This window comes from Chrysochloris asiatica, unplaced genomic scaffold, assembly GCF_000296735.1.
Source record: "Chrysochloris asiatica unplaced genomic scaffold, ChrAsi1.0 scaffold00055, whole genome shotgun sequence".
NCBI classification, from domain to species: domain Eukaryota; kingdom Metazoa; phylum Chordata; class Mammalia; order Afrosoricida; family Chrysochloridae; genus Chrysochloris; species Chrysochloris asiatica.
Genome location: NW_006408573.1, coordinates 4,984,300 through 4,995,866, shown reverse-complemented (window position 1 = coordinate 4,995,866; position 11,567 = coordinate 4,984,300). Strand labels below are relative to the sequence as shown.

General features: G+C 43.3%; 1 protein-coding gene across 1 annotated transcript in view; it reads left to right on the top strand.

Moving 5' to 3' along the window:
* Nucleotides 1-7,342: 7,342 nt before the first annotated feature.
* CES5A (carboxylesterase 5A) overlaps nucleotides 7,343-11,567 on the top strand; it is a 27,375-nt gene continuing 23,150 nt past the window's right edge. The window contains exons 1-2 of the mRNA XM_006863530.1: nucleotides 7,343-7,415; nucleotides 9,164-9,368. Of these exons, the coding sequence (XP_006863592.1) occupies nucleotides 7,343-7,415; nucleotides 9,164-9,368 (278 nt within the window). The remainder of the gene's footprint in view (nucleotides 7,416-9,163; nucleotides 9,369-11,567) is intronic.

The following is an 11,567-nucleotide window of genomic DNA, read 5'->3' as shown; positions in this document are numbered from 1 at the left end:
CAGCTTCATTGCTGTTTTTCCCTCACTTCCCCTTATTGGTGACCAGTCAGAGTACGTGTCTGCTCATGTATTCCCATTGAGTCTTAGTCTTGGAAGGAGTTTTGCCTTGAGGGGACCCAACTGCTTTCCTTGATGTCTCCTGGGCAAGCATCTTGTTTGTTCTTGTCAGTCAGACTGCCATTATTGTTTTGTATTTTTCCTGTTGGTCTTTCTTTCAAGAAGTATCTTCTGTTCTTCTAGCTGCTCCAAGCTGGTCTGCTTGTCCTTTCCAGTGGAAATTTCCCACCTCAGAAGATTCTGGATGTGGTTCAGGATTCCACTTATGGTCTTATGTAATGCAGAGGCTCTGCAGGAAGCCTCCTTCACTGGGCATGTTGTTGCCCCATTTTAGGTATTCTAATCAGTTATAGGCTGAAGATGGACTTACAAGCTTTCTATGGTGATATTTCTGGCTAGTCCTTTCTCTCCCCCTCAAGTGTCTATTTTATAATGGTATGAAAGGGAAACCAAGATTCAAAAGTCAGCCAAGCATCTTAACATTATTTTCTCCCTTTCCCCCATTCCACCCATGTCTCAATTCCTGTATCCCAGAGCCCTGTTGTTCCAAGGTTGTGCATATGTCATTATTTACCTCTGTCCCATTTAGCCCGTGCAAATTTGCCTAATTGTTTTCCCATCCACTTTGTTCTTCCTTTCCTTTCCCCCTTCTTGTGTATTGTCCCCTCCCTAGAACCCAAACTATCGTGTGTCTATTCCCTACCCTGTGCTTCCCCTTCCCCTTCCTCCCCTCACCTCACCCCCCACATCCTGGTAACCAGGATGGGTTATTTTTCTTAGTCTTTTACAATAGCGGTCCTATGAAGTATTTCTCCTTTTGTGACTGACTAATTTCACTCAACATAATGTCCTCAAGTTTCATCCATATTATGTGATAACTTGCAGCTTCCTTGTTGTTCTTCAAGGAAGCATAATATTCCATTGTGTGTATGTACCACAGTTACTCCTTAACTCTTAGGTTGGTGCTTGAGCACAGTATGACCCTTCAGCCTTTGTAGAGCATATACCACCTCACTTGGAATACAACACTGAAACCCTGCCAGATGTCATTCTCCAATTGAAGCCTTAGCTGATCTCTTAACAGGCAATTCTATTGTTCTATTAGGCTGATCCTTCCAGTTGATGTGACATATGGTAAGACCATGGATCCTGTGGCTCACAGTCTCATTCTTAAATGTCAATGGGTCTCTTTTCATGAGATGATGCTACATGAGACCCCATGTTAGTAAAATAAATCTCTGTAAGCTCTCAGAGAGTTGTGTTAGCAAAAATTCAGCGGGGATGTAGAGCGTTTCTGTGGAGCAGCTGGTGGGTTTGAACCTCTGACCTCATGGTTTGCAGTCCAGTGCTGATCCTACAGTACCACACTAGAAATCTAATTGGTAGTTGGTTGAAATCACTAGCTGCTCCTTGGAAGAAAGATGTGGCAATTTGCTTGTGAAGAATTACTGCCTGGGAATGGGCAGGTCTTGTCTGTACTGTGTCTCTATGGGTCAGAACTGATTCAACAGCAATGGGTTATGGGACTTACATAAGAAAATTCTTTAAATGTTATTAAAACAAACAACAACTTGAAACAATAAATTTGGGATGCAAATAAAAATAATGCAGCTACAAAAAAAAAACAACACAATGGGGCGGGAAGGCTAACATATATTCAGAATAGGTGGCAATTCTGATACACATGAATAACTACCCTCTAGAGTAGAAGTGGTCTGACATAATTAACTTGTTACCAAATAGTTTCTGATACCACATTGAGTGATGGGACCGTATTGAGGACTCATAATGGTCTCTGTTACTGACTGTTGAGCATTCAGAAGCAGTATTACTTAGATTAACCGTGGTGAACGGAAGCTCAAGCATAGTTCCGTCTCTGTCACCAGAACGATTCTGCTCATGGGCCCATTATACAAGTACTGCATGGCTGAGCAGAGAGGCTGATTGGTATTCATTAGACAAGTTATCTGTCCAATTTTGTCCATTTTGCTTAGAAGGAGAAATAGCCAGATGTGCGATTACATACTGATTCTGCTGAGCTCACCATTTGATGAACATTCAAACAAGACACAATTATCTTCACATATTTTTGCCTATTCAGTGAAGTCTATCCTCATACCTCCCACTCCTCCTGATCTCCTTGTCACTAATTTTCCAATCATCTTCCTTCCAAGTCTCTGACCACTAACCAAACCATTAGCCATAACTCATGAATTGATATACAATTACATATCTGACCCTTTCTCCTTCCAAGCAAAATGAACAACCACTATGGTTTGAAATCCCAAGATCTTAAAAAAACAAGTAGAATTTCACCAGATGAAGAAGCAGCGATGGGAATTTAGAGATGGGATTCAATGATGAGGATGCAGTGGTGATAAAGAAGAAAAAGCTTTCAACATAATGTGAAAAAGAACTTGGGTTTAACAACAATATGAAGTGGATTTGAAGAAACAGCTTATGAGAAAGAATCTCTAAAGCCCTGGGCCCATGTGGGGTAAGAAAGGCATTGCCCTTTGACCTGGCTCTCTCCCTGGAGCTCTCGTCTTTGGTTTTTTTCCACCATCACGAGGCAGCTGCCATTGCTCTGAAGCCTTCAAAGTTTCTTTAACCTCCCTTTACAAGAAGCCAGGAGCAAGCTTTGCTCTCCCTGGCTGATAGGCATAGATTTTAAGCCCAGTCCAGACTGAGGTCATCACGCTCACCTTGGTTTCTCCCTCAGGGTTTCAGCAGAGCAATTTGGGAGAACATGAAGAACCCATTAAAGATCTTAGTCGCTCAGGGGTCATCCAGGCCACTGGTCTGTGTACTGATGGGAACAACAAGGTCTAAGGAGGTGATGTCAAGTGATTTCTAGACGATTAAATGATTTTCACAGCCCAAGAACTGCAGAAACCAGTCCATCCTCCGCCATCTCCCTATTGCTCCTCACTTTTTACTCCCTCTTCTCCAGATGGCAACATATGCATTGTGGTTCAAGTCCTAACTGTGCTGCTTCTCAGTCTTATGATATTGGATAAGCCGTCCTATTTTGCAGACTCAATTTCCTCATCTACAAAATGGGGATAATTGCATTAAATTAAGTAATGGATATAAAGCATTTAATTCAGTGTCTGTACCTGCAAGGTACTTAGCATACATGACACATCCGTGTTTCCCAGAGTGTAGGTCCTGTACTTCAGGTTGCATCTAAGATAATTAAAGGGGGTACCTAAAAAGAAAATCAAGTAGTAGACATAGAATTAGGAAGCTTCTCTTCATAGTTCTCTATCGATACTGATGTTATAGGACAGAGAATCCATTTGGTGGATGCTGTTGTTTGTTGTATTAAGTGCTATCAAGTTGGTTCCAATTTATAGTGACCCTGTATAGGGTTTGAACTGCCTACCTCATGGTTAGCAGTTCAGTGCTTATCCTACAATGCCATATCGGGTCTAATACTTGCTAATCCCTCTTTTTGATTAAAGGAAACTATTTTACACATTGTTGTTGTCAGGGCTCCTGACATCTGTATTGTTGCTGTTAAGTGTCATGGAGTTGGTACTGACTCAGTGACTCTCTGCACAACAGAGCAAAATGTTGTCCAATACTATACTATCTTCACAGTTGTTGTTACGTTTGAGTCCATTCCATCTCTTTGGGGTTCTTCCTGTCTTTTGCTGACCCTCCACTTTACCAAACATGATGTCCTTCTCCAGGAACTGGTTCCTCCTGATAATATGCCTGAAGTATGAGAGACAAAGTCTCAGCATCTTGGCTTCTAAGGAGCATTCTGGCTGCACTTCTTCCAAACAGAATTATTTGTTCTTCTGGCAGTCCATGTTTCTTTTAATATTCTTCTCCAATACCATAATTCAAATGTATTGGTTCTGCTAAGGTCTTCTTTATTCATTGTGCAACTTCCACATGCATATGCGGCGATTGAAAATACCATGGTTTCTGGCAGAAGCACCTTACTACTCAAACTGACATACGTGCTCTTGAACATATTGAAGAGGTCTTTTGCAGCAAATTCGTATACTGCAATATGTCATTTGATTTCTTGACTAGATAAGACTACCCACTGGTTGTTGTTGTTGTTAAATGTCATCAAGTAAGTTCCGACTCATAGCGATCTTGTATAGGGTTTCTGAGGAGTGACTGGTGGGTTTGAAAGGCTGGCCTTATGATTGACAGTCCAGTGTTTATCCTACAGCACTAGACCTGTTGTTAAGTGTCGTCAAGTCATTTCTGACTCATAACGGCCCTGCATAGCACTTCCGAGGAGCTGCTGGTGGGTTTGAACTGCCAACTTTGCATTTAGAAGTCTAGTGCTTATTCTATAGCACTGTAGAATATTGCATAATAATTTAAACTATTATGTTTAAGTAATACAGGCTTTTTCAAATAAATGTGTAGTCTCTCAGATTTTTTGCCCATCCTATCCACCTCCTGTCAAGATAGCGTCTAGCTGCATGAGTTGGGTGAAGTATATATAATCACACGAATAGAAGACCAGAGGAATCCTGGAACAACTTCCAATGGGCCTGACATTACCATGGTCTCCACAGTGTACCTCTGCGTTGGATTCCTGAACGAATGTTGAATTCCAAAATAGTGAAGTCATGCTCTGTTTTTCTGCTTTATCAAAGTCCATTAGTCCTCCCTTGGTGACTCACAGTCACCTCAGGCTGGATCAGCTCTGTGCTCCAGATTCCGTTAGGGTTCCACTTTGTTCTCAAACTCAGGACGCACCTCTGAACCACTTAGCCCTCCTGTCACCCTCTGACCCCACATGTAGCTACCCAGTTAGACTCAATCACCTCGAAGTGTCCTTCAAGGTCACATGGTAATGCCTGGACCTCTTCTGAGAAGACCCAAGGGAAATAGGGATGACTACCTGAGATTTCTTTTTGTCTAACTGCTTTCTCTCTGCTGCCCCTGCCCCATGTTGGATGAAAGATGAGCCCCGCCCCCTCCTGTGGCAGCCTCCTCCTAGAAAACTTCAGCTGCTTCCAGCCTCCCCTGGTCAGCAGATTTCTCAACTTTGGGACGTAGGTCTAAGATAAGGAGTCACCTTTAAGAATCCTACATCCTCCCTCTTTTCTCTGCCTGTGTTCCCTTCCTTTCCAAAGATCCACAGTGCAGGTGGGATAGGTTTTTCACTTCTTTGTCCTTCTCAAGGTATTGTTCACCATAGTGATTTCCAAGAATGGGTACAGGGTGTCTAAGGTACCATGATTCAGAGAATGATTTGGGGGTATAGAAATGCAAAACATAATGGTTTATTTGTTTCAAAAACACTGTAACCATTGAACCAGGTATATTCTTAGACAAGAGACAGTTTAGTTTGTTTGGGTTTTTTTGTCTTTTGTTTTTAATTTAAAGAAAACTAATATCAAGTAAAGGAGCTCTGGTAGCGTAGTGGTTACGAATCGGGCTGCGAACCTAAAGGTCAGCGGTTCGAAACTACCAGCCTCTCCGCTGGAGAAAGATGAGGCTTTCTACTCCCGTAAGGATTTACACCCTCGGAAACCCTGTACAGGGTCGCTATGGGTCGGAACCGACTCGACGGCACTTAACAACAACAACAACAATATCAAGTAAACGATATTTCTACTTGCTATATATATATGAGAGCCAAATTGGTAGTGGGAATGAGATGCATTGTGAAGATGAAACGTCGGTGGCGAAGCTTTGGAAACGCAGTATACACAGGAGGAACTGTGATGGACACATACATGGAAAAGACCTCCGTGTACTCTCAAAGAGGAAGACAGGTATGCACACAACCAATGAGACAATGAGAGATTGGGAAAACAAAACAATGTAGGACTTCAGGAAAGTTTAGGAAGGGTTCTTAGAAGTGGCAGTTGAACTGGGCATTATAGGATAAGAAGCTGCCTCCAAAGTTGGATTAGGGTCAACAAGATAACGCATTAAAAGCTGTAGAATGAGTAACAGTGTAAAGAATTGGTATTATTTCAGATCAGAGAGAGGGACAGAGTTCTAGGGAAAAGAATTTTTTTGGTGGCAACTAGAGAAGGCCAGAGGTGGAAGATGGTCCAAAGAGCCAAAATGACTGTAGTCAAACAGACACTGAGGGCCCTTGTTAAAAGGACCAAGAAGAGACACCATTTTGAGTTGGCAAAATTTGTGTCTTTGCAGCCACTCACTTGTCCTGCCAACACCACCCTCACTTAGTAGGAAGCGTCTCTGCTGTCCCCGCCATCTTTTGGGTTCTCCTGGTATCACAGGTAGATCTGTAAACCTCATTCACACTTGGGTCTTAGGAATTTGGCATTCTAAAATGGGTGCACAATTGTTATCATAAGATGGGGAACCTGAGGCCCAGAGAAGAGAACGAATCTGTTCAAGGACACACAGTAAACCTGAGGGAGAATCATGATGGGGCTCAGGTCTCTGAACTTCAACACCTCTTTGATCCTAGTGCTTTAGATTCATGCTGTTGCTAAATCCCAGGGGCCTGTTCCAAAATCTACAGGATATGGGGCATTTTTAACAAAGGCCACAGGTAAATCTAACTCTGCCAGCCCAGTCCCAAATATTTGGGAAGCTGTATCCTGGGCCCTTTCCCCTAAATGGACCATGGGACCCAATAGACTGGAGTAATGCTAATGCTCCCAGGTCTGAATTTCTCATTATCCAATAGTTGCATTTTAGAATCCAGTCTTCTATGGGAAAAAATGCAGTAATGAGAGCCCAGAAAGAAGAGTACAGACCTTAGTAGAACCACTTAGGGCAACTTGACCTCCCTCAACCTGTCACCTCATATTTCCACTGGAGATCTGTGTCTAGATCACAATAGCAGAGTTGGCCCATGATATGAGCTTGTAGAAATGCTGTTAGGCATACATGACCATTTCAATAAATAAGACCACTACTGTCTTGGCCTACCTATATTGCCAAAGGTGGACTGAAGTTGGGAAGCCACTACTCCCTTTATATAGAGTTCCTACTGTACGCCCCATTTCATTTCTCCTGGCCAACTTCACTGCTCATTTCCTACCTTTCTGGCCCCTGGATTAACATATCAGGTATATGCCCTTTCTACTTCTACATCCCAAGACTCCAAAGCCAAACAAACTTTCATCAGCTCAAGAGTTAATCATCAGCTTTTTCTCATGTAAATGAGAACAGCAAAGTCTTGCTTGGTCAATTCCCTCTCAAAATCTTGGTTTAATGCTCTTCTTTGCTGGCCTTGTGCCTGTGGCTGCCGGCTCAACAGCTGTCTCTGAGGCCAGCAGCAACTGTGAAGTCCAGAGAACTCAAGCAGACCCACCAGATGAGTGGGAATTGGGTGCACCCAAGCAAGACCCTGATGTGGGCTGTTTGGGTCCTTGCAGCTGCCACCAAAGGTGAGCTGTCTTGTGGGAGAGGAGTCTTGGAAGATGGGGAGCTACTCCTTGAAAGATTTTCCACTAACTATACTTATTGATAGGAGCTCTGGTAGTGTAGTGGTTATGAATCGGGCTGCGAACCACAAGGTCAGCAGTTCAAAACTACCAGTTCCGCGGGAGAAAGATTATAGGCTTTCTGCTCCCGTAAAGATTTATAGCCTGGGAAACCCTGTATAGGGTCACTATGAGTACAGGGTTGCTATGAGTTGGAACCGACTCCACAGCACATAACCACCACCACCACACTTCTCAGGGGCCTCTGCGCCCCCATGGAGAACATCTGACCAATATGCTAGTGTTGCTGAGAGTCTCATCCAGAGCCTCTTCTTTAGCGAATAGACAATGGCAGACTCTGGGGGTTGGGGACTTGCAGAGTACTCTGTCCTGGCACTGGGAGGTGTGGAATGGAGCTTGCATCCCTGTAGCTCTGGTTGCAAAGACAAGACTTTTCCTCACTGAAATGTTATTACAACAAGTAGTGCCAGAATGTTCACTTAGTATGCTGCTAAGTAAATAGATGGACCGTTTCCTTCACAATGTTCTCATTACATGTGGAAATTGAGAATCATGGCCAAGTTTAGACCTCTGGAGGTAGACGAGATGATTTCAGGTGGCATCTGGGTGAGATTTTTTATTTTAATTAATGTACAGTGATGGTGTGCCATGGAGTCAGTTCCGACTCATAGAGATTCTGTGTAGGGTATCCAAGGCTGTAAATCTTTACAGGAGCAGAAAACTTCATCTTTCTCCAGCGGAGTGGCTGGTAGATTCTCACTGTTGACCTTGTGGCTAGCAGCCCAGCTCATAGTCCACTACGCTACCAGAGCTCCTTAATAAATTAATATTGCTATTGTTGTTAAGTGCTATTGAGTTGGTTCCAACTCATAGGGACCCTGTGTAGAGTTTCCAGGAGCAGCTGGTGAGTTAAACTGCTGACTGTGTGGTTCAAATTGACCTTGTGGTCCAGTGCTTATCCTACAGTGCCAGTGTAGACATATTTAATTAATGTGTATATATTTACTAATGGAGTCCCTGAGTGGTGCAAATGATTAAACACTAGACTACTACCTAAAAGGTTGGTAGCTTGAACCCAGGTACCTCAGGAGATATGCCTGGTAATCTGCTTTCGATCTGCTTCAAAGCTCTGGGAAGAAGTTCTGTTTGGCACACATTGAGGCTTCATGAGTCAAATTGACTTGACATCAACAAATACCATATTTATTCATGTATGTTTCTTTTAATATACATATACCTAACTTATCAAAAACCACAACTGCATAGATGTTAATGCTTAAGACTCCTCTAGGTAAAAAATTTAAAGAAATCTTTTTTTATTTGATGTTAAGAAACATTGAGAATCAATAAACATATAGCTGATAAACAGATGTGCCAATAGTTGTACTGTTGTTTTGTTGAGTGCCTTGGAATTGGTTCCAATTCAATAGTGACCCTGTATAGAGTTTTCAAGGAGCAGCTGGTGGTTTTGAACCACTGACCTTGTGGTTAGCAGCCCAGTGCTTATCCTACACACCATACCAGAAGAAGCTAAATCTATACTCAATGGTGGAGGCAATCTGGATTCACTGAGGGGATATCCACATACTTCCTGTTGCTCAGTCTCTGGGTGGGGAAAGAGCACCCCCCACTGGGCTGACTCCCTGCCTCTTCCCAGTCATCTCCTGAGTCCTTCCCATGTGTTCCCTCAGGGCTTGCTGCAGATGCACCATCCACGAATACCAGGCTCGGATGGGTCCGGGGAAAGCAAGTCACCGTGCTGGGAAACCCCATGCCTGTGAATGTGTTCCTTGGGGTCCCCTTTGCTGCACCCCCTGTTGGACCCCTGCGATTTGCCACTCCACAGCCAGCATTGCCCTGGAAAGGCTTCCGAGATGCCACTTCCTACCCTAACTTGTAAGATCAGCCTTAGTCTCATGGGTGGCCTAGGAGTCTGGGAGCTGGGGCAGAGTCCTAAGGGGAAGTGTGGGTCATGCTGCCCAGTGGAAAAGGGGAGAAGAGGTAGATGACGAAAGGAAGGCTACGGAAGTGGGCTAATGCTTTAGTCATCTCTCGGTTCCCAAACAAGATGTTCTCCAGCATTGTTGGAGGCACTGTTCACAGTATGTAGAATGAGACTTCCTGAATCGGAATCTCCAGAAACAGTCCCAGGGAACTGTATTATCTGAAAGTTGGCTGGGGATTCTGAGGATTTGGACAGTACTGGGTCTTTGGGCTAGAAGCTATCGTCTAGGTATTTCTGTGTGACTTCAGGCTTGTGCCTCTATTGTCAAACTGGCTAAGATTTTAGAGGGAAGAATGGCACAATAGGGGGTTTTAGCCCAAAATAAAGATGAACAGGGATGTGCGGTGGCTCCATATGATAAGCACTAGACTGCAAACCATAAGGTCAGCTGCTCAAACCCACCAGTTGCTTCATGGGAGAAAGATGAGGATTTTCTGATCTCACAAAAATTTAAAGGCTTGGAAACCTATTCAGGATTGCTGTGAGTCAGAACCGACTCACCAGCACTTAACAACAGCAATAACAAAGAAGAACATTCTAGCAGTCAAAACTGTGCCCAATACAATGTCTGGTCAATAAGGGGAACTCTATGAATGCCTCAATGAACGTCTCATTTCTTCATCCATTCCATTTATTTATTCATTCATCTAATATTCAATGACCATCAACTCAATATTTGGTTATCAGGCCCTGGAAGGAGCTCTGGTAGTATAGTGGTTATGAGTCAGGCTGCTAACCTCAAGGTCATCAGTTAGAAGTTACCAGCTGTTCCACAGGAGAAAGATGAGGCTTTCTGCCCCCATAAAGATTTAAAGCCTCAGAAACCTTAAATATTGTTGCTATGACTCCATGGCATACCACCATTAGGTTCTGGGAAACACCACTGTGAATTAATCAGGTTTATCCTCGAGGAGCTTACAGTTTGGTGATGAGGAGGGCAGAAAAGAGGTCGTTGTTAAATGCCGTCAAGTCGATTCCAACTCAGAGCAACCCTGTATAAAGTTTTCATTTCAATTCCAACTCAAAGCAATCCTGTATAAAGTTTGAATTTGAACCACTGATCTTGTGGTTCAAACAGACCTTTCGATCCAGTGCATTATCCCACAATGCCACAGACATAAAAGATAGTGGATATTACAACATAATTTCTGATAAAAAATAAAAGACACAGAGGGGCAAGAGGTATAAGTACTAGTCAGAGAGAGAATTATAATGATAGTTTTCTGTTGCCCAAACTGCAGACTACTCTATTAAACAGAAAGGAGGAAAACAACAACAAAAATAAAACAACTAACATTGAAGGAGCTCTGGTAGCATAGTGGTTACGAATCAGGTTGGGAACCGCAAGGTCAGCAGTTCGAAACTACCAGCAGTTACGAGGGAGAAAGATGAGGTGTTCTGCTCCCGTAAAGATTTACAGCCTCGGAAACCCTGTGCAGGGTCGCCATGAGTCGGAACTGACTCCACGGCACTTAACAACAACAACAACAACAACATTGAATACTTAGTATAATAGAAGTAATCACATATATAATCTCATTAATATTACTGTGTGTCAGACTCTGTGTTAGGAGGGAGGTATATGGTACAAAGGGGACTAACACAGAGCCCTGGACTTTTAGCTGCTCAGAGATGAATTGAGGAGACTGATAACTCTCAGTCTTTATAACAAGACTAGGAAAAATTCCAGGAAAGAACACAAACTGTGTCTCCAAAGAAGACACTAGAGAAGTCTCAGAGGGCTTCTTGGAGGAGGTGGTAATTGGTCCAAATTGGTACAGAAAGGAAAAACCAAGGGGAGAGCGCAGTCCAGGCAGAGGAACCAGCTTGAACAGAGGCCTGGATGCAGGAATCTCCCCGTAGGTTAGGCTTAGCTCCTTGTAGGGAGATATGAAACGTCCTCTACAGTTTAGGGGATAGTTGAGCCAGTCCTAGTCTTATGTGTGTGTCTATATACACTGGTGGGTGTATGCATGGACATATGGTGGGGATCAATGGGGTGAAAAATATTCAGCACTTTGTGATTTCCTACTCAGGAACCAGATCAAAGGAAATACAATTGTGTTTTGTTTTTCAGCTACCTGGGTAAG